Raw genomic sequence first — 22300 nt, forward strand, 5'->3', positions numbered from 1 at the left:
TCTGATTTTAAAAAAAAGAAGAAGAGGGAAATATTTCCCCTTCCCTTGATTTCTTCTCCTAATCCTGAAAAATTCCATTATAGCTCTATACCTCTGAGATTTAGGTCAAAAATACCCAATAAAATGAAATCTCACTTTCATTTACTACAGTACTGGGATTTCAGAAGAAAAAATATATAACAATCTAAATTATTTAAAGATATTTTATGCTAGTTTGTTTTCTTACTTTATCATAGATAATCAGTTATGACCAGATAGGGGCTATGGATAAGGTGAGTTCTATCAACATAATGAACTTAAGAAATAGAGATTAAAGATATTGGCTCAAAACTGATAACTGACTTCAGTATTTTCTCTGGCTGTACTTTTAAGTGTTTTGTGTTTAATTTAAAAAAGGGCTGTTGACAGGTGGAAAGTTTATTAGGCAGATGCTTAACAATCATAATTGTTTTGATCATGGGAGTCAGAAACTTCCCAGGGTATCATTCTAGTTGCTGGAGTATTGTGTCATTGTTCTTTTTACAGTGTACTATGTATGTATGTATGGGGAAGTTGCTTTGTTCTGAATGATTAGCCTAGATACTAAATAGATATTAAAAACTAGTATATCCTACCAAACTGCATTTCCCCCCCTTAGTGTTACTTTGTCAGTTTCCTCACAGAGCTGACACAGAATCATTTGATCAGGAATTTTATTCTTCTGCCTGCTCAGAGGGGCTTTTCTAGTTCCCATGAGGTGTTGCCAGCCTTCCTCTTAGGTAAAGAATGCGTCATTCATTTTATGTGCAGAGCAGACAAAGCACCTGCTTATTTCATGTATTGATTATTTCCTTGGGGAAAGAAAACATCAAGATTGAAGGATGGTGTTTTCTCTCTAGGCAGGAAGAGATAGAATTAAAGAACAGGCAGTCCCTTGTGACATGGGAACAAAACAGTAGCTTTTGCTTCTTCCACTATATTAGGACAATGCAAAAAAACCTGGAGTTTGCAATATATTTCTATTAAGTCTTCCAGAAAGCACTAGCTAACAGTATTGTGAGGCCCTGAAAATCTGGTTTTGTCACAGAGCCTGGAGCCCCGGATGCGTGGCTGAGCCTCTATCATGATTGTGCTGATTGTTGTGGTTAGTTGGTTGGTTTTTGTTTTGTTTTTTGGCTGCTATATATGTTATTTATAATTTTGTTGTGTGGCTTTTATCATGTTCTTAAGTATTGTTAGCTGTCCAGAGTCATGAATTTGCAGCCATACACATTGAATAAATATAAATAAATAAATATGATGGATATTCATGCTACAAATCCCTGTCTAAGTAGAGATCTGTCAGCAATGTTTCCAGCAATGAATCTGATATACAACTAATTTTCCAGAATGCCTTGGTACAATGCTACATCAGTGGCATTCTGAGAAACATAAATGACATTCAGGTGTAGCTGCCAGTGCAATGCAATGTTGTTGTGGTCAGTGTCCACTTTCTTATTTTCAAAGTATTTATTGGCTGCTAAGAGCATGGCTACTAAGAGTGGCATAACCCAGAAACCTAAGGCACCACTTTTGCTCTTCATTTTTCCCAAAATAGAATAAAATAAACAAATCACCCCTCCTGTTACTATTTTTGCCACTAAATTTCAGCAGCATGGTTTAGCAGTGCTCTGGGATAAGAGAGGCATATTGCCTGCTGACTACAGTTAGCCACTCCTGGACTAAGTGCAAATATTAACTAAACTGTGCACTTTGCCATGGCCTAGCACTTTATAAGGATTCTACATGCTGATGCTGGAGTTGCCCCTTCCCTCCTATTTCTTCTTTTCATGTATCTGCTGATTTATTCCAGAAGATCTCCCCTGCCCTTTTCCTCTGTTATGTAAATTTGGGTGAGAACAGGACAACTGAGTTGCACTGGGTGCCCCTCCATCACTATCTGTTGATATTATTATTATGGTGATAGAAACTTTAATAGCCTCTTTGAACAATCTACAAGCAATCCAGCTATTCTCTGTGGGGTGAAAATTGGTTTCTGTCATCAGATATAATTTTTTCTAAATATTTTGGGGATAAATACAGGTTAAAATCTCAATGCTCCTACTACAAAATAATAAGCTTAGAAATCTTACACTGAAGTTATCTTCTATCTTATCAGCTCTCTTCCTGGTAGCATAGTATCTTAGATCAGTGTTTCTTAACTTCAGCAACTTTAAGATGTGTGTATTTCAGCTCCTGGAATTGGACAAAGCAATTAAAAATATGTTTCTTCTACTTTCTTAAAAATAGTTCTGGTTGTATAATGCCTATATAGGAATGTTTAAAATGTAGATAAGGGCCCCAATCTGATGGTAAGTAAACTCCATGCAGTGGAACCTGCCCATTACTCAATGAAGGAATTTCAAAGGAAAATTTTGTATGAAATAGGTAAATTTGAATATTCAGGAAATTTGACTTTATTCAAGCTGTCTTTGTTAAGAGGTGAAGTTTCCTAACATAGCTGGATTAGATTGGTATGATAAAATGTAACTTTGCTTATTAATAAGTTAAAACTTTACACATATCTTATAGACCAAGGATGGGCAAGCTGTAATCCAAGGGCCACAAGCTCATGTCATGCTATCTCAGTTTGGTCAGTATTGTTGCAGGAACAATTTGCTTTCCTTGTTCCTGCTGGTGGATAGAAAAGAGAAGGGAAAAGGTTTCCACATCATATTAAAATATTTCTTAAAGTCGCGATTATTTATATCTTGCCGTTCAGGATAACAATCCTTTCATAGCATTTTACAAGTAAGGTAAGCAGTTGGAAACTGAATTCCAATAAAATGTTTTAAAACAAGAAAGCTTAAGGCTAGCGGTAATGATTTTGTAAGGGAAAAGGAAGAGTACAGCCAAAAACAAGCTTCTGGGGTGGCAGTTTTAGAGCAGTTTTAAAAATCCATGGGGTGAAAAAAAGGGGGTGAACATCGCACAAAACACACCACCCAACTCTCCCTCAGAAGAAAAAAATGCAGCGCGCATGCGCCAGATCCACTTCCCCCCCCCCTCACGCAGCCTCTGTAGCATTTTGCGCCACCGGCCATCTTTTCAAAGGGCAGAAGTGCGCAATTGTTAGGCTTCAGAAAGTGTGGAACTCGGTGGTCGGGAGAAGGGATAAAGGAGAGGTGGAGCTACGGTACAATCACATGATTTATGGTCCAAACATGGCCGGAGAGGACTTTGCTGTCGGGGAGGCGGCCGCCGCTGCCACTTCCATGACTCAGTCTCTGAAGCACAAATATTCTCATCTCGGGGAGAGCCGGTATCGTCCTCCGCCCCCGGAGCAGATGTTCATCTGCTCGTTCCCATTTTGCGATGCCACCTTCAACCGGGGCTGGAAACTGGACGCGCACCTTTGCCGGCACACGGGAGAGGTATGGGAGGATGAGGGGCGGGCCTAGGCGTGTACCTGGCGGGAAGGAGGGAGTGCGGCGATTGGGCTGTGGCTCGCGAAAACGTTTTCCCGGGACGACCAACCAAAGGTCTCGAGTGCTGGGCAGTGGGCGGAAATAGAACCTTGGCGAAGGGAATGCGGCAGTTTCCATTGGACCGTGGCTGTGCGCGGATGGCCAATCAGTAAGAGGCAGCTTGTGATTGGGCGGTATTGAAGAGGAGCGCATGCGCGAGAGTTTCTATGGGAAGCGATGTGCTTGTTCATCTTTGGTTTTGCGTCTGCTTCTCTGGGCTACTCGCCCTGCAAATAATTAGGTATAGGTGTATTGGAGCCCTTGGCCTGACCTGGGTTAGGTTGAAAATCTGGATGCCGGGCAGAAATAGAGATTGTTGGGCGTGAGACCAAAGGAATGAAGGAGGAGAATATACCATGAATTAAATTGCTGATGTTTCTTCTATTAAATCTCTTGGGCTCTTTACAGAAGTGGGGAATCCGAATGTCAAAGTGATTAACTTGATGTTAGTTTTAATATTAGGTATTAATATTAGGTATGTTCGCTGCCTTGAAATGGATGGATGGTGGGATAAAAATATAACCACCACCTCCCACAGTGTAGTATGGTGATGGGCAACATGCAACTCAGTTATTTACACTGGGTTGACAGCTGTACTGCTGCTTTTTGGTCCCCAGAATCAATTGGAAGAAGCTAAACAATCCTGCTATCCTTTTCTCCTAAGTGCAGAATGTGTATTTTCCACTGCAGTATGCAGTGTAGGTTGGCAGTGAAGGTGAAATACTAGTACTGGGTGTTCTCTGCGGAGCATTCTGGGTTTAAGCTTGACACCAAGAAAAAATGGTCCTCTACTCAGCACCTGTTACGAAACAAAGTACCCCATCAGCCTTGCTTTAATCATGTGCCAGGTATACTTAATATGTGGCATTTTTGATGGCTGAAAATGAATGATGGGGGTCTTTGAGTAACTGGAAAGTTTTGCTGCTTGTTCTGTTGTGGATCAGGTCTGTGAACTGAAGGCCTCTAACTTAGTTAGCTATAGACAGTGATTCATGATGAATTTCTGTTAAGGAGGTGGTAGAGTGGATTGGCAAAATGAGAAACATCTACCGTAATTCTGGGAAAATAATAGATGCTCATTACTGGCAGAAGAGGAAGCAGAGAAAAATGGGAAATGAATGGGAGCTGAGGAAGTTGTTTAAAAAGAGGATTAAAACAACATTTTTAAAAATCTTTTTTTAATTTACCAGCGACCCTTTCTTTGCATTTTTGAAGGCTGTGGAAAAGGCTTCACTAGAGGTTTCCATCTTAAGCGTCATTTTCTTACACACACTGGAGAAAAACAATTTGTGTAAGTATGTTATATGGACAACAAAAGTCTTAACCAATTCTGACACCAGATCATATAGTTTACAACACGATTGTTTCTAGAATTTACTGGATTAATAATATATTTGAGTGCTCTTAAGGTGACAGATGTATAATTGTGTAAAATAACTAGGTTGCAATGTTTAATTGCTTGGTTACGTTGCAAGTTTTTTATTGACTGAAAGTATATTATGTTTAGCAGAAGGAAAACATACCTAGTACTGCTGACAGCATAGAAAAAGGTGTAAATGTATATCTTGAGTTTAAGCCTGTATTAGCTCAAACATGTGGTTATTTTTATTGAGTTACTTAAAATCAGGTGTTTGTTCTAGTTACATCTACTATAATGTATTCATTTTTGTTTGATCATACTTTAATATTTCTGTAGGTGCACAGTAGATGGTTGCAATAAAAAGTTTACAACAAAATCAAACTTGAACAAGCATGTTCTACGGAGACATCAGCAGAGGAAATATGTAGTAAGTGGCTCTATTTCTTTGCTACTTTATTCTAAGCATTAGGAAGTAGTTCTTGAAACTTGTGTAATTTAGTGAAGTACAGTGGTACCTCGGGTCACGAATGCTTCTGTTCACGAACAATTCGGTTCACGAACAGCACCGTTCGCAAAATTTTGCTTCCGTTCGCGAACTCCGCATCGGGTGATGAACAGGATCCGCGGCCATTTTCCCTGCTGTGACACGTGGTCGTGGCTTCCTGTAGGGAGGGGGACTCTCCCTCCAAACAATAACCGCCTCCCCACCCGCCTTCCTGTCCTCCACGCCAGAAGTCGCCTCAAGCAAGGTTAGCGTTCTCTCTCTTCATGCTGTACTGTACTTTGTTTCATATTTTTGTGGTTTAAAAAAAAAATACATATGGTTCAGAACGGATTAACCATATTTACATTGAACCTTATGGGAAAATTTGATTCCGGTTGCGACCAGAGTCGCAGAACGAATTAAGTTTGTGACCCGAGGTACCACTGTATTCTCAAATGTGGCATCCTTAACATGTTAGACTTTTTGCCATAATCCCCAAGCAGATTGGTTAAGGGCCAGGTTAATGGTGTATTGAAGGTGTATGTTGGAAGTCTCCAACATCTGGAAAGCACAATGCTTTGATATTGTGGGCTATTTCACATATCATACCAGCCATGGTTGAAGTTGTACAACATCATAAGCCATAATCAGTTGGTTTAGGATGTTTTGTGAACTCAGTTTATCTTGCATATTTAGGCTATGGCTCAGCATTGTTGATCAGCAAGGCTATCACAGCTTTCCTGCTCTCCTTTACAATAACAGAAGATGGTTTGCATGCTTATAGAGTGCAATTTGTTAGATATGATAAGATGCAAGGGAATTTTTTTCTCACCATAGTGGGCATGTTACACTCTGAAAGAGGCTTGTTTGTGCAGATTAATTGTAGCCTTGATGCATGCTGCATACAAATTTAATAATATAAATAAACAAACAAACAAACTACATTGGATTTATTACTGAACTCAGATCCTGATGATTTGGAGTCCTTTTTCCTAATTTGTTGTAGATTTACATAGTAAGCCTTTTAGTAAATTATAAAGTATAAAGGTTGTGACTTCATTGTGGGTTTTCTCTAACTGTAACCAAGTTGATTTTCCAAACAGTGTGACTTTGAAAATTGTGGGCAATCTTTTAAGAAACACCAGCAGTTAAAAATACATCAGTCTCGACACACTGGTGAACCATTTTTCAAGTAAGTGTAACATTTTGAAACTTTGCCTGTCCTTTTAAAGTCTGAGGATTTTATTCAAAATTTTAAGGGCACTTGCAAGTAGGAATTAGAAATTGTTACTGTAAGGAAGATGTTATTAGATGTCTACAAGTAGGGCTAGCACAGCTTAAATTCACATAATATCTGACTGGAAATATTAGGAAGTTCACAGCTCATTCCTCACTCTGACCTGGTGAACATTATACTTCTAACTTTTTAGTGTGAAAATTGATGCCTCATATAAAAACAGTACACGTTCATGTTCTGAACAAGTATTTTTCTGTCTTGCTTGATTTTCTGTCCCCTCTTCTTCCATTGTTCAAATTGACCTGACCATTTTTTGTACTTTCCAACTAACTGACTGTGCACCTCAAAAGTTCCCAGTTTTAACTGTGGGTTGTGCATATTTATTTATTTAATAGACAACTACTGTTAGTTACATTTATTTAATGTAATTATGTAGCATTAAAACACATAAAAATACATTAAACATTTAATTAAATTAAGCTTTTCTTCTGTGAATTCAAGGGGGCATGTATGTGGCATTCCCTCACTGTCACCTTTTTGCCTTCATGGTCTGAGTGCAGAGAATCTTCTCTGAATGCTTTTACTGAAAGCTGATGTTGCAGAGTGAGGGACTGAAGGAAACAAGTTTGTTTTCAGTTGCAAGAGAATTTATGCCTCAGAGTTCATAAGCAGTGATCTTTATTTCCATTTTGAGTGACTGTGTATTTTTTGTCACACAGATGTGGTCATGAAGAATGTGGAAAGCACTTTTCTACGCCCAGCCATCTAAAACGTCATGAGAAGGTTCACCGAGGTAATTGTTTCTTTTGTTTAAGTAATGTTAAAAGGGTAAAGAATTGGGTTCATGTAATTATTTTAAACATGATTAGTTGAATAAGCCATATTGATGGAGTTCACACAAGACAGTCAGAAACAAACAGAATACATTATATAAATTAGACAATTGAGGTGCAATGCAAATAAAAAGTGTAGGTCAAATGAGAGAAGTCCCAATAAAATAGGCTTTCTTAATGTAATTGCTAAAATTAAAAAAAAAAAGAAAACAGCCCTCAACTTAAATGTTAATGCTGATTTCAAATATACAAGTCAAGCTACAAATAACCTGAGGAGATCAGTTGGCTTTAAATTTTAGGCAAACCACAACATGGCAGGGTGTACAGGTAGATCCCACTTAATGATTGCTCTGTTTAGTGACCGGTTACCTTGGCACTGAAAAAGTAACTTTACGACCTATCCTCGCATTTACGACTGCAGCATCCCTGTGGTCACGTAATTGACATTTGGGCACTTCACAACTGGCGGGCATTTATGACTGTCACACCGTCCCATGGTCACGTGATTGCCATTTATGCACTTTACAGTCAGCTTCCGACAAGCAGAGTCAATGGAGAAGCTGGCAGTAAAATTGTAAGTCATGGTCACGTGATGTCTTACTTAACTGCCTGCGGTGACTCGCTTAACAACTGAATGAGGAGTGATGTTGAAAGTCTGTTGTGGCCATGTGATGTTTCGCTTAGCGACCATGCTGCTTAGCAAAGGATTTGTTGGTCCCAATTGTGGTCGCTAAGCAAGGACTACCTGTATCTGTAAGGGAAGTAAGGTAAAATGTTTTTGAATCTAGCTCTTAAACATTTAAAGTGGCTTTCTTATAGCGATGTTTGTCTTAAAGGTAGCTTGTTTTAGAAAGTTCATCCACTTGATTAGCGATAGTTGCTGAGTCTGAGTTGCTTTGATTAATGCTTATTTATACTCCACATGTTCATTGTTTTTAACAAAAACATAGCTCACTGCAAACAGATGTGCTTGCCCTTACTGCACTAAGGTTCTGCAAGCTGACTCAGTTTCTTATTCTCTTTAGCAGAGCTGGAAAGTAAGATTTTGCTGACACAACTTCGTTTCTTTTATCATGGCTGTGCAAGCTGGGATTCTAGGACTTGCAGTTCAGTGACATCTAGGTGGCTACATTTCTTCTTCACCCTACCTTTATAAGTGGAAGGCACTATGCAAGATAAGGAGCAAGGCCCTAGAACATGTGGTTATGCATTTACTTTTTGAAGCCAGTTAACGTCAGTTTTTCTTAAAGGTTACGCATGCAAAAAAGAGGGCTGTTTGTTTGTTGGAAAAACCTGGTCAGAATACCTGAAACACATGAGAGTCAGTCATGTGGGTAAGTATTAGAGTTGCTGTAGAGTTACTTTGGTAATTGAGGGAGCATATACATTTATAAATACATGAATTAAGAGTTATTTTAAAAAGTTAATTCATGTTGGAAGTCCACTGAATATTTTTTTCTGTTAATTTATTTCCACTTTTATGAATTAAATATTTTCTGTAAATAGAGTATGCCAACTGTTGGTTTACAGCTAGATTCTTCTCACAGGTAACGAGCGATGAATATATATTTACAACACACATGCAAGTATAAGGAATGCTTATAGGATCAGACTGAAGGTTAACTGGATCCGCTGTGCTGGTTTCCAGCTGTAACTAGCTAGATATGTTTGAGAAGTCCACCAACAGCATGTGATATAATCAGACCCGTTTTTAGGGATTTGTATTTGGAAATGTGTCTGATTTGCAAGTAACATGTATTTATGTATTTGTATTTACTTTATACATAGCAGCTATATTCCTGTTCAGATGCTCTGTGAATGGTTGGATTTGTTCCTAAATTTGAATTGCTGTCCACCTCCTCATGCTATAGCAGTTCATTTCATAAATAGGTAATTTTAGAGCTGTGCAAAGATTTGATTAAAAGTAATTTACTGAATTGTCAAATTGTATTAGGTACCTTTGAATTGATTCAGAGATTCAGTGGAGTTTGCTCATGTGTGCATACTATTTTGGTTCAGGCAGATTTGATTATTCATATTGAACTGCATATTCAAATTGCATTTTAGTGATTGACATCTCTACCACATACCAAGAGAACGAAGTGCTTTTCTTCATTCATCCTCAGTCATCTACCATTTGTCTTCAATGGATAGTCTCAGCTTTCAATATTATAAAGAGAGGAGAAAACCATATGTGAGAATGCTACAAAAGTTTACTTAATACTTAAACTCTGCAGTGTTTCAGATTTGAAGGGAAAACAGTGCTTGTCGGGGGGTGGGATGCACATGCAACATTTGTCAATAAGTCACTGGAGTTGGGTGGCTAATAAATTCAAATAAAATAAAGAATATGACCCTTTAAACAGAGCTGTCTTCTCCTGAAATTGCACTGCAGCTGTGCAATCCAGAGGAAAAAATGCAGTTGCTTGAAGAAGTTACTAGCATCTCTAGTACTACATGAGCATCTCTCACACTCCAAAGCACCTTCTCCCTTCTGAATCTGAAGTCCTGCACAACTATTATTTAATATAATGGTCAAGATAATACACTGATAGTACATTGTAGGCAAAATGTTGTTCTTGGGGAGAAATTTGAAGAATTATGCTTAGAAACTGTTACTAGAAGCTCTGCTTCTGCCTCTTGTTTTTCCTTTTCCTCTAGAACCAGTTACCTGTCAAGTGTGTTCCAAAACATTTAGTCGCAAAGATTATCTGAAATGTCACATGAAAATTCATGCTGCGGACAGAGAAGTTTTTAAATGTCCAAAGGAGGGCTGTGAAAGAACTTACACGACAGTGTTCAACCTTCAGAGTCATATTCTCTCATTTCATGAGGCAAAAAAACCTTTTGTGTGTGACCACCCTGGCTGTGGAAGGCTTTTTGCAATGAAAGTAAGCTTTTTAAACACTACATTTGATCAATATTGTTCATCTTCTATTTCAGGACATAAAAAAATATTTTTTGTTGTTTACAGCAAAGTCTCATAAGGCATGTGGTACTACATGATCCTGATAAGAAAAGGTTGGACTCAAAAGTAAGTCACATTCTTGAACTTTCCTCTAGTAGGTTTACGAAAATGGAAAATGTGTATCATTTTGAACCTGAAACACACTGCATTCCAGAAGTTCTCCTGAACTTCTGTGAACAAGCCATGGTTTGACCAAAACAAAATCCAAACATTTTTGTAATTCTGGGTTTGACTGAAAAAAAATGCAGATTGTTTTTCTTGTTCTGAGCCAGAACAAAGCTTAGAGATCCTGAAGTGATTTTATGGGGCAAGTAGGGCAAGGCTTCAACCCATTGCACTGTGTCTCCCCTTAGTAGTTCCTAGTATGGTATGTCCCACTGGCCCAAATACTCCCATGATCTTCCTAGGTCCTTCTCTCTTCTTTCACCAATGTCCTTGGCTTTTTCCCATCATTATTTCCCCAAAATATTTCTCCATAGAACAGCTGTGTTTTAGTCCATATCTAGAAAAATTCAACTTTGGTCCAGGTCTGGACCCAACCTATTAGTTTTGATTGGGATACAATCTATCTGAAATTATCTGCTTTGGTACATACTGTTTTGCAAATGTCCAGCAATAGGAAGACTCTCTTGGGGAATGGGATATACAGGTAATCATTATTCATGGTAGTTATGTCTATAAAATTGCCACAACTACTGAATTAGTGAATGCTGAAACCTCAGATGGGACTGTGTGCATTGGGCGATTCCAATATTTTGCTGCTCTGCATGTCTGTGAATGAGAGGGAAAGTGCCACGAGTATTGATTTTGGGTTACAAAAACATTTTTGCAAATAAGCGACTTCACATATGCAGAATCTGCGAATAATAAGAATTGTCTGTACAAACTTCAGTAGAGTTGATACACAGTGCTTCAGTTTAATCATGGTTCAAATCATCAAGAAAAAAAGACTGGTCTCATTTAAGCTTTCTGTGGAGATTTTCTTAAAGTGTATGCAGTCTTGACCCTTGAATTGTTGATGAGAATTAGATTATTGTCTACTATTGGCAAGGGAGATTGTGTACGGGGAGGTTAAGGGGCAAAATGAGAATCATAAGCATTGCAGAAGCTTAAAGTACAGTGGTACCTCGGGATACGAACGCCTCTGCTTGCGAATTTTTCGGGTTACGACCAGCTCCGGCCCCAAAAATTTATCTCGGTTTGCGAACTCCGCCTCGGGGTATGAACCGGATTGGTGGCCATTTTCCACCGTGACACGTGGTCCGTGGCCATTTTCCGCCCGTGCCACGCGGCCATTTTCTGCCCGTGCCATGTGGTCCGCAGCCATTTTCCCGCCCGTGCCACGTGGTCCGCGGCTGTTTTTCCGGCCCTGCCGCGTGGTCCGCGGCCGTTTTCGCGCCGCGCCGGGCTGTTTTCACGCTGCGCCGGGCCGTTTTCACGCCGCACCGCGCCGGGCCGTGTTTGCGCCGCGCTGCGCTGCACCGCACCCGGCCGTTTTCGTGCCGCACCACGCCGCGCCCGGACGCTTTCCCGCCTGACGCGTGGTCCGTGGACGCCAGAACGGATTAACGGTAATTACATTGAACCTTATGGGAAATTGCCTCGGGTTGCGACCAAATTCGGGCGGAGGGCGGAACGGATTAACCGGATTTACATTGAACCCTATGGGGAAATTTGCCTCGGGTTGCGACCAAATTCGGAGGGCGGAACGGATTAACTGGATTTACATTGAACCCTATGGGGAAATTTCCTTCGGGTTACGACCAACTCGGGATACGCCCAGAGTCACGGAACGGATTAAGTTCGTATCCTGAGGTACCACTGTATCTATTTTGACCCCTATTTTCCAGTTGGGAAAATAGCCCTGATTTTGGAAAATTTTCAGAGCTTTAAGGAATACACTGGATGCCTTAATCCTCTGTAAGGCTTAAGGGTCCCACCTTGTACCCATATAGTCCAAGAAAAACTCTGAGACCCCCTCCTCATGCAGTCTGGATGCAGTAAATGGTGTGCTGGGATGGATGGAACCCGGGGGGGGAGTGGGCTAACTTGATATAAGAATCTGTCGTTAAAATACTCATAGATAGCAGCCTTCCCAGACCACCAGAACAATGTTGCTCTTAGTATGCTATGAATATAGTCACACTGTCTGGGACTTTTCACCATTGTTATTCCAGGATATCTTGAGGGCACCAAATGTAGGGTCTTTTGCACACCAGCCATATGAGATTGACTAGAGAAAGATATGATCTTGTACATTGCTCAGTATTGCTGCTGCTTCTAGGGTTGCACCTTCTCGCTTTCCTTAGCCTCTCCTTCTTCCTCCCCCCAAATGGATCTAAGGGTCCCTTAACTCTGCTGTGATATTCCAAAATCCATTTGGCAAGACTACTGATCACAGACATTTCTATTAACTGTCTCAGTTTTTAATGACAAAAGGGATACTCCATTACTGTTCTTTTTTTTTGGATCTTGCTTCCTAAGAAACCACGGCCAAAGCGGAGCCTGGCCTCTCGCCTCAGTGGATACATCCCTCCGAAAGCACAGCGAAGAAACATATCTTCAGCAGAAGAATCTCTGCCTTCATCTGCAACAAGCAGCAAGCAGCAGGCTGCCGACGGCTGAAATGCCGTTGCTTGACGACAACTTTAGATGAGCCTAACCTAACAATCATCATGAGAGATGCTCATAAGAAATGGCTTTGAGAAGGTGGTCTCTGGCAAGTTTATGGAATTGGTAGAGAAGGCTGAAGATCAATGCACCAAAATCACATCACATTCTTTTCCCACTGCATCTTTAGGAGAGAAAAAAATCACTGCTTGGTAACATCTGAGTCAGTAATGTTGCTTCCATTCTCTTTCTGAGTGTCTTTATTTTTCTCCGCAAGTTTTAATTTCTGGATTTCTTTCTTTGATAATTGTCTCAGCACACAGGTACTCCTTCCTTCTCCAGTAACAGAGGGCATGGAGTGATAAGTGGCTTTCTCACGCATCGTATCCAAAATCTGATCAAAAAATGTTAACTGAAAATAAGAGAGTTTGGCTTAATGAATAGTTTGAATCTGTTTTGCATCAGTTAAAGGATGTCACTAAATGCAACCTGTCACTGTATTTTTATACTAATAAAAAGCATAACAGATATTGAAACTGGCAAACAGTTTAAACACTGGTTTACGTGAGGTCTTCATGAGGCATATGTATTTGTGCAGCCCAAAACCCTGAGAATGAAGGTTATATTCCTATCTTTCTGAAAGTTTACTGCTGTTACTGCCCCTAACTTCACACTCTCTGTTCCAGTTCCTAAGCCAAATATCCAAGAGTGTATCAATTTCAAGTTAATATGTATTCTCCCTAGCTTTAATATTGCTTCCTTCAAGTAATGTTATAATTTCAGCTGCATAGCAATGAATGGGACAGGATACTATTTCATTGACAAGTGCAGTAGTAGGCAGTGCAAACGAAGCAGGTCAGTTCTTACTGCCTTGGCCTAGATGAAGCTACTTCCCTGCAATCTTAATCTTGAGGTTGACAGCCTAAAGCTCCCTTTGATGATGCTGGATTACACACAGCCCCAGCCTCCACTGCAATAGTGAACTATGCTGGGAGGTGAAACATGCTCTGCATGTTGTGGTTTGGCAACATGTAGAGTCATAGATTACCTATCCCTGTAAGGCACACTAAACTGGTCTTTGCCATCTGACTGGAACCAAGTGATATTATAGAGCAATATAAGACATATCTCAAAATCTTCCAATAAACTTACCATCTTTTCTGGTCCATCAGAAATAGGTTTTTGATACAGCACAATTTTCACATGGTACTTCTTGTCGATCCATTCTTGAATTTGTTTTATTTTTGTACTGAAATCGTGCTGCTCAGTAACTGTGGACATTTTAATCCTTTTCTCTTGAACAGACCCTGTTAAAATGTGATCAAGAGTCTGCAATGTACATTAAACCATTCTATTCCAAACTAGTTCCTTTCAGTCTGTAAATAGGATATAGCTCACATCAGTTAAAAAGAAAAAAAAAAATCAGTCCTGTCCCATTTGATGAGGACATCCCCACATCCTGTGTGGAAACCAAATAAAGTATGACCCTACCCACAAAGCTCTGCCCACCCCGGCTTAATTTATTATGTGAACCAGGCTGCCATGGCTTAATTAGCCATAGTTCAAACAAACTGGGGCTTAGAGTGACATCTAAATTGCCAGTATCTTTCACAGGAGCCATGCATACCTGTTTTGGAGCTAGCTTTCTCATCTCTAGTTTTGAGACGTTCTTCATAAATCTGTTTTCCTGTCATTAGTTGGTACTTGGGCGGATCTGTTTTGTCCGACAGCAGGATAAGATTCATCCCTCTTTCATCCATGATACGAAGTACATTTCCCCTATGCATTTCCCCCTTGTCTGTGCCGTTCTCATCAATTAGTCGTATAATGTTGTATGGGATTCTCCTCCCAACGCTTTCAATTGTTTCTCTGGCATTGGACTGTCTTTTTTTCTTTCTTTTCTCTTCAATGACTTTTATACAGAATGCTCGACTGCAAGAGTCTTTCTTGGCATGTACTGCTTTTAGCCAAGTCTGAGTTATTGCTGTGTTTTTCTCTGGCTGCACCGTTAAGCTGGCAATATACCGAGTTATGTAGTTCACTTCTTTCCTTCTGGCCTGATCCAGTAATCTCTTCAGGTATAAGGATGTCATTCTAGGATGATTGGAAAAATGGCAGCAGAAACAAAAACATATACCCATGCAATCAAACTTGATTATTTTAGATTCATTATCCAGTTACTTTTTTAATTTATAAAATAATTCTGGTACATGTAAAATGTTATTCTTTGAAATTTAATTTTAAAAAAGGTTTCCAAACTTTAAAAACATATAATATGGTTTTAAGACACCTTGACAAGGAAAATATTAAACTGTTTATGCTGAAAAGCAATTTGTGATAAGTTCCGGTTTTTACTGAATAGGCAAAACTGCAAAGAGTTTTTAGAGTTGTGTGAATATGCTATTTATTTAATAAATAGTGTACCTATACTCAAAATATTAACAATGCAACTCAGAGATATAAGGAATAATGTGTGTATAAAATACTTGTAATTCGTATGACAATAAAGCTATATATGTACTAACACCATTTTAAGTTTATGCAGCATGCTAAGCCATGGTTGCTTAATAATGGATTATTGAATAAACTGTAACAGCCTAAATTTCAAGTTATAAGCCATGGCTTCATTAATAAGCCAGATCAAAAAATAAGCAAATCACATTCAAGCTTAATGTATCCAACTGTTTCCATGTGTGATACAACTTTCCTAAAAAAATATTAGTATTTCTACCTTTAATGAAAGTATATTCTCAGTCTTCCTATGTTTATAATATGGGGACTGCCATTTACATTGGCCTTTAAGAAAGCATTTAAAAATGTGTCTTTCAGTTGATCTTCAATTATTACTTTTTAATCCTTTGCCAATTTTAAAGTTTTATTCTATGTTAATCAGAGATTTCATCATCTGTTCTATATGTTTTAAATTAGGCTTTTGGGTTTGTATAGCCAAGGATTTTGATGATGGTGATCTAAACATCAAATATTTTATCTTCCCAAAGAATAAGAGCTAACACCAAAAATGGCAGTTTGTTAAAAATATTTACAAGCTTGCTTTCTGGACTACGTTTTTGAATTGGTATAAAAAATAGTTGATAGTTGAAAATGCAAAGGATCTACAAGCTTTAATAATAAAAGTAAAGTGAAAAAAAATGGGACTAAAATTAAATATAAAGAAGACCAACCTAATGACAACAGGTAGACAACAGGTAGAACAACCAGCCTTAGAAGTGACAATGAATATACTGAAATGTTGGCTAGCTTCTGCCTTTTAGGATTAACCATCAACAGTAAAGGAACAAGCAGCCAAGAAATACACTGTAGGCTAGCACTTGGCAGAGCAGCCATGAAGTCCTTGGAAAAGATATTCAAATGCTGTGATGTGTCTATAACTACAAAGATCAGAAGCCATGGTATTCCCTGTAATACTATGGAAGCAAAAGTTGGACTTTACAGAAGCAGGATAGGAAGACGCTTTTGAACTTTACTGTTGAAGACTCCTGAGAATACTATGGACAGACAAACAAACAAACAAACTGGTGGATCACTGAGCAAATCAACCCAGAGTTTTCACTTGAGGCACAAATGACTAGGCTCAAATTACTTCAGATGCATTATCCAAAGACTTAGCTTTCTGGAAAAGATGGAAGGAAAGAGAAGAGGGCAACAAGGTGAATGGACTCAGTTACAGTGGCACTCAGTTACAGAGTGCAGTGTTGGAAGACCTGAAAAACCAGGTTAGGGATAAATTGTCAAGGAGAAAATCTATCTATGTGGTCACTAGGAATTGAAAATTACTTGATGACACATAATCAAAAATTTTTTAAAGTACATTGAAATGACAGTAAATCAGCAAATTATGATGCCACATAACTGCTTCCCATGAACTTGAAACTATAATTATTTTGATGGTGGCTGTATAACCATAATACAGCCTTGTAAGAAACATACACAATAAATTTTGTGCACATATCACCTGTGAGGTTACAGCAGTCTTAACCAGATATCCCTCTGATATGTTGAATTACAACTCCTGTAATTCCTTTAAGATATGCTTAAAGGAATAGTATTATGGGAATTTCTGTTTAACACTTCAGGAGGACACCAGGTTGAGGTGTTTTCTTTTCAAGCACTCATCTACAGTAATAGTTTAGAGCAGACCATAGAACCTATTAATTAAAAAAATTCACAGACCCCTGAAGCAACATTCTAATGATAGAAAATTGGCTGAATTAGAGTGAACTTAAAAAAAAAAAAAACATTTTGGCCTTATTCTGTCATAGAACTTGCAGAACCCTTGAGTTCTGCTGGATGCAGTTTGAAAAAAACATGATCTAGAGTTATTTTATTCCTAAATTTAAACTACAAGTGAACAGCAATCAGTGTATTTTATCATCTCATCAGTACTGGGCAGGGGCTTCCAAATCTACATTTACAAGTGAAGCAGTGACAAAAAGATCCCTTTGGATAAAGGTATTCAGGCACACCTCCATGCAAAATTTCCTAAGTGCCCTATGGGGGTTGGAAAGGTTTCAGGTTTTTGAAAGGCATTGCCATATAAAAAAGGGACAGGCAGCATAGTTTGTGCAGCAGAAAATGTGGATTTAGTATACACAAGCTAGTTGTTTTTGACGAACCTGGGATTCAATTCCTCCAACCCAAAACTATAGTCTTGGGTGCGATCACAGCTTTTGCACCCTCCACCTTGATCATGAATATCTCGCTGGCAAAATCCATTATTCCCTGCAGAAGATCCCGGGTTCAATTCTTAGCTTGCCTGGGAAAGGCTAAAACCACCATTGTCAAGTCAAAGACTGAGCTGTGCTCAGTCTTTGACTGTTTATGGCAGTATTTCTCAACCTTGTCCACTTTAAGATGTGTGGACTTCAGCTCCCAGAATTCCCCAGCGAGCACTAGGTGGGAGTAAGCACTGGCTGGGGAGTTCTGGGAGCTGAAATCCACACATCTTAAAGTTGACAAGGTTGAGAAATACTGGTTTATGGCGCAATGGGCAAACGCAGTAATGAAGGTCAGTTGAACTGTTATGCGAACACGGCCAGGGCTAAGCAACCCACGACGGCCGTTTCTTAACTGCTTGCATAGAAATAACTCCATATAGGACTTATTTAAAAACAAAAACAAAAACAAAAATTAAATGCAGGTGCCACCTCAGGAACACTCCCTCAGGGCGTCACTGCCACGCTCGGGAACCGCCGTAAGGTAGACACTCACCTGACCCGGAAGTCCCACTGCAGTCCAGGAGCGGGGGAAAGGAAAGGGTGGGCATACCAGAGAGGAAGAGGGGGGGCTCGCGAGCTAAGGGGGCGGAGTTAAATCCTCCCTGAGCGTCCTTCCCTTCGTTCCTGAAAGCGTCATCTCGGAGATCCCGCGGCAACCCAGGGAGACGTGCCCGTGCGCATGCGCACTGTACCATCGTCGATGCCAGTGGGCGAGGCGGTGGGTGCGAGTTTGCAAGTCGAGCCGCTCCTTATGGGGGTCGGGTATCCCCATTCCCTAGTTCGGCAGCCAGTGGAGTAGAGACGGAAGGCCGTTTTCCGCAACTGGGGGAAAGTGCAGACTCTCGGTGGGAGTAAGCAGCCGCCCGTCTCTCGCCAGCCCGCTTGCTTGGGTGTGGCGGGCGAACCTGTCCAACCCGTTAACCCGCGCGGAGGAAGGGGGCTAGCGAGGCGATAGGGCAACGCCTTTGCTTTCTCCTGCTCGCCGCTTAATCAGAGCAAGGCAGTAAGGAAGGTGGGTGAGCGAGCAGTTAGGACTGGCGGTCGTTCCTTGCAACGGTCGCTTGCCTTGCCTCGTTGCCTTTCGCTGTGGGGCGGCTCACCCGATCCCTCTGTCCCCTCCTTCGCTTGTATTCGCACTACTTAAGGAAGGGGCAACGGCAAACCGCTCCCGAAGCCTTGCCCAGAACACCGCAGGGACTTGTCCAGGCAGTCGCCAGGAATCAAGACTGACTCGAAACCCCCTGCCCAATAATAAACCATGGATTAAAAGCCACAGGTTCATGCTGCCCACTCAGTTACAAGCAGGTCACGTTATAGACTAAAATGTTACGCAGGAAACGCGGTTTGCTTGTTCGAGGCTTAGCGTGCTTGGTGAACCTGGCTTTCTCTTTCCCCTAGAGCGGCGTTTCGCAACCTCAGCAACCTGAAGATGTCTGAAATTTAGCTCCCGGAATCTGACTGGCTGGGGAATTCTGGGAGTTGAAGTCCACGCATCTTAAAGTTGCTGAGGTTGAGAAACGCTGCTTTAGAGTGAGCTGTGGGATCAGACAGCATTGTTAACAATAGTTGGCTCTTGTTCCTTTTTTAGTTGTCAAAAAGTGAGCTTCACGCACCAGTTGATTACATTTACTTATTTTGGTTGTCTCATGCTTTATTCCTACCAAATGGGATAGGATTGGGGTTATCAATCAATGATTTATGACTTGGTGTGATGCCGGTGATACGTAGCTGAATGCAGCAGTTCTTAAGCAATGGCTTAGTGCAATGTGTGAACTCAGCCGAAGGATAATTGCTAGCCATGATGGATAGCCATTCTTTCTGACTCCAAGATCAGAGCAGTATGTTTCTCCATTCCACTTACTGCATAGCATGACAATCCTTTGACATATCTCTGTGGCCATTATGTTAATAACATGTTGGATTAAATAGGAGTTTGATTTAACATTGTTCTTATTAGGCTGTCCTCATACATCTGAGTTCATTTGAGATATTCAACCTTTTTCAACCCAAGGACCATACTTGGCTAAGAATGTGTTAGAAGGTTGGGGCATGTAGACATTTTTATATATTAAGACATTTAGATGTTTAACCATTTATCTTTATATATTGTATAATATGAAATAAAAGCAGGCCTAGCAAAATGCCAATATTCCCTTTCCTGTATGTATGGTTAACTGTATTTTAGATTATCAAAAGGTTGCATTCTTGAGGATGAGACCTTTAACACTTTTCAAAATCTCAAGGATGTGTTAATTGCTGACATGGTTTGCCTCTTCCTGACTGGAAAGGCAGCAACTCATGTAAGCAGATAAACTGTCTTGACCTGATAGTCTCTTCTTGTTCAGATGACCCCTCACAAAGAAAGATAAGCGGTCCTGACCTTGTTTCTTAGGGATGTATGTTTACATATGGCTGTTAACACTCAAGGTGATAGAAATTAGTTTACATACAGAAAGGAAGAACCTTATTTGGCATCAGAGAAAGGGGTCCTGGGTAAGGGGAGGAGTATGGATCAAGGTAACTGGCTTTGATTGGATCAGAAAGTCATGACATCTTAACGTGGGTTTGAATGTAACGGAAGGTATATAATGTACTGTGGGGAGGGGGCCCAGTGCGGCCGCCCACCTAACTGCCTGCTGTCATTGCTTCTGCACTTGGGTGAAGAATAAATCTCCTAACTTCATGCAATTCGTCAGTGTCTTTACTCCCGGCTCAGAAACGGACTTGGTAAGATAACTTTTTCTTCCAACAAATGACATGCTAAAAAATACAAACCCAAAAGTGGGTGGACAATTAACTTAAGTTTAAGGTAAAGTTAACTAAAAGTGTGGTTAATATATTACAGGTACTCCCATGTGTTTAACATTTCCCTTGTCTGTCACTTTAAAAATTACACTGTGGCAGCTGCATTTAGAAGAGGAAGAGTTGAGCATGCCTGGTGGAGATCAATCTTCCCCAAATCAGATGTGTTGGATTAATGCTCCTGTCATCCCCAGCCAGCATAAAAATATGTAGCTCCGTATGGCATTTCTCATAGCCTTGAAGGCAATCCTACCCAACTGGTACAAAACAGCTCTTTGTTTTGTCTAATGCTGCAGAGGGCACTGCTGCCTCTGTCTTGAGAGGAAACTGCTGCAGAAGTTTAGAAGCTTGGGCTAGGACATCCAGATCCTGTTTATGGGAATCCACCATGTGAATGGAGATGATGTGAGAGAGCTGTACTATTTTATAGGATTCTCTTGTGGTGTATTTTATCCTCTTGATTATTAGCTGTCTTAGACATCATTATGCAGAATGTACATTGCAAACATCCAGCACTTTGAATTGTGCTTGGAAACAAGGAGGAAGCATTGTTCTTGATAGTGCACCAGAACTGTGTGCTTCCAAGAGTGGGCTCTCTGTAGCGCTACCATATCTGGGCTGCAGAAAAATGAACCACCACTAGATGCAGTCTTTGCTGGCATCTTCTGGTCATTAGGCATTTTGCAGCCTAGATGCCGTTTGCCTATTTTTAAAAATTTTAATCATAGATTTGGAGGGTGCCTCAGAGGTCATCTAGTCCAACCTCTTACACCCCACAGGATCTGCTAAAGTATTTTGGACAGATGGCTGTCCAACCTCTGAAGACCTCCAGTGAAAGGGAACATATCACTTCATGAAGCAACCTATGCCACTGGTTGACAGATCTTACTGTCAGGAAATTCCTCCTAATACTACACCTAACCAAATTTAATTCCCTGTAGTTTCAACCCATTGGTTCTGATCCTTCCCTGTAGTGCAACAGAGAATAAGTTCACTCTGCCTTTTATTTGACAACCCTTTAAATATCTGAAGACTGCCATAATATATTTTCTCAATCTTGTCTTCTTCAGGCTAAAGGTACTCAGTTCCTTTAACCATTCCTGTCCCCTCACTATCTTAGTAGCCATCTTTTTAACTCATTCCAGTTTGTTGATGTTCTGTTTAGATTGTGGTGCCCAGATCTGGACACTATTCCAAGTAGGACCTAGCCAAGGCAGAATAGTGTATATAAAGTATATGTGAATACATAATAAATAGCATTACCTTTTCAGCAGATGTATCAACTGTTGGGTCATGTTCAACCTCTGATCTACTGAAATACCAAGATCCCTGTCATGTACTATTGCCAAGCCAGGATTCCCCCATTCTAGTTTCTTTCATTTTTGTTTCTCAGATGCAGGACTTTACATTCCTCCCTATTAAATGTCATTGTCTTCATTGTGGCCCACTGTTCAAGCCTGTATAGATCTCTTTTGAATCATCCACTCCTCCTAGTTTTGTGTCATCTACAGATTTGATCACCATCCTCTCAGCCCCTTTAACCAGATCATTAACGAAAGCATTGAGCAGCACAGGGCCCAAGACAAACCACTAAAGTACTCCATCCAATGCTGCTCTCCAAGCTAACATAGAACCATTTATGAGTAATCCCCAGATGTGGTCATTCAGCCAATTGTGAATCCATCTCACAGTTGTTTTGTTAACCCATATTGTACCATTTTATTGGGATATCATGAGAGACTTTGTTCCAGGGGATTCCCCTGATCCATTAAGCTTTTTCCTCTT

At 40.2% G+C, this 22300-nt stretch overlaps 2 protein-coding genes across 5 annotated transcripts; one reads left to right on the forward strand and one right to left on the reverse strand.

The window, feature by feature from the left end:
• Positions 1–3137: 3137 nt before the first annotated feature.
• GTF3A (general transcription factor IIIA) lies at positions 3138–12992 on the forward strand. Its single transcript, XM_007442860.4, has 9 exons — positions 3138–3392; positions 4676–4776; positions 5182–5272; positions 6433–6521; positions 7286–7359; positions 8650–8733; positions 10061–10290; positions 10374–10433; positions 12852–12992. Exons 1-9 carry the CDS (start codon positions 3165–3167, stop codon positions 12990–12992), a joined length of 1098 nt encoding a protein of 365 aa, XP_007442922.2. The 5' UTR covers positions 3138–3164.
• On the reverse strand, positions 4675–18310 carry MTIF3 (mitochondrial translational initiation factor 3). Of its 4 annotated transcripts, none has more exons than XM_025176072.2 (4): positions 14605–15118; positions 14130–14284; positions 9490–9559; positions 4675–4757 (listed from the first exon to the last, which is right to left on the reverse strand). In XM_025176072.2, the coding sequence occupies exons 1-3, from the start codon at positions 15116–15118 to the stop codon at positions 9530–9532; spliced, it is 699 nt and encodes a 232-aa protein (XP_025031840.1). In that variant the 3' UTR covers positions 4675–4757; positions 9490–9529. The 4 variants fall into 4 exon arrangements, with proteins under 4 accessions (XP_025031840.1, XP_025031839.1, XP_007442921.1 ...); XM_007442859.4 differs by lacking the exons at positions 4675–4757; positions 9490–9559 and adding exons at positions 11260–13389; positions 18207–18310 and having other exon boundaries at positions 14605–15071; XM_025176071.2 differs by lacking the exon at positions 4675–4757 and having other exon boundaries at positions 7283–9559.
• Positions 18311–22300: the final 3990 nt, after the last annotated feature.

This window comes from Python bivittatus, unplaced genomic scaffold (assembly GCF_059951505.1).
Source record: "Python bivittatus isolate LINGU-HERP-01145 unplaced genomic scaffold, Pbiv_v1 ctg000340_np1212, whole genome shotgun sequence".
Classification (NCBI taxonomy): domain Eukaryota; kingdom Metazoa; phylum Chordata; class Lepidosauria; order Squamata; family Pythonidae; genus Python; species Python bivittatus.

Excerpts from the sequence above, each read along its gene's own strand:
- GTF3A (XM_007442860.4), top strand. The coding sequence starts at position 3,165 with ATGATTTATGGTCCAAACATGGCCGGAGAGGACTTTGCTGTCGGGGAG. Across the intron at positions 3,393-4,675 it reads TTTGCCGGCACACGGGAGAG|CGACCCTTTCTTTGCATTTT; the intron begins GTATGGGAGGAT and ends TTAATTTACCAG. Across the intron at positions 6,522-7,285 it reads ACTGGTGAACCATTTTTCAA|ATGTGGTCATGAAGAATGTG; the intron begins GTAAGTGTAACA and ends TTTGTCACACAG.
- MTIF3 (XM_025176070.2), bottom strand. The coding sequence starts at position 15,118 with ATGGGTATATGTTTTTGTTTCTGCTGCCATTTTTCCAATCATCCTAGA. Across the intron at positions 14,285-14,604 it reads GAAAGCTAGCTCCAAAACAG|GGTCTGTTCAAGAGAAAAGG; the intron begins GTATGCATGGCT and ends ACATTTTAACAG. Across the intron at positions 13,390-14,129 it reads CTGATGGACCAGAAAAGATG|TTAACATTTTTTGATCAGAT; the intron begins GTAAGTTTATTG and ends TCTTATTTTCAG.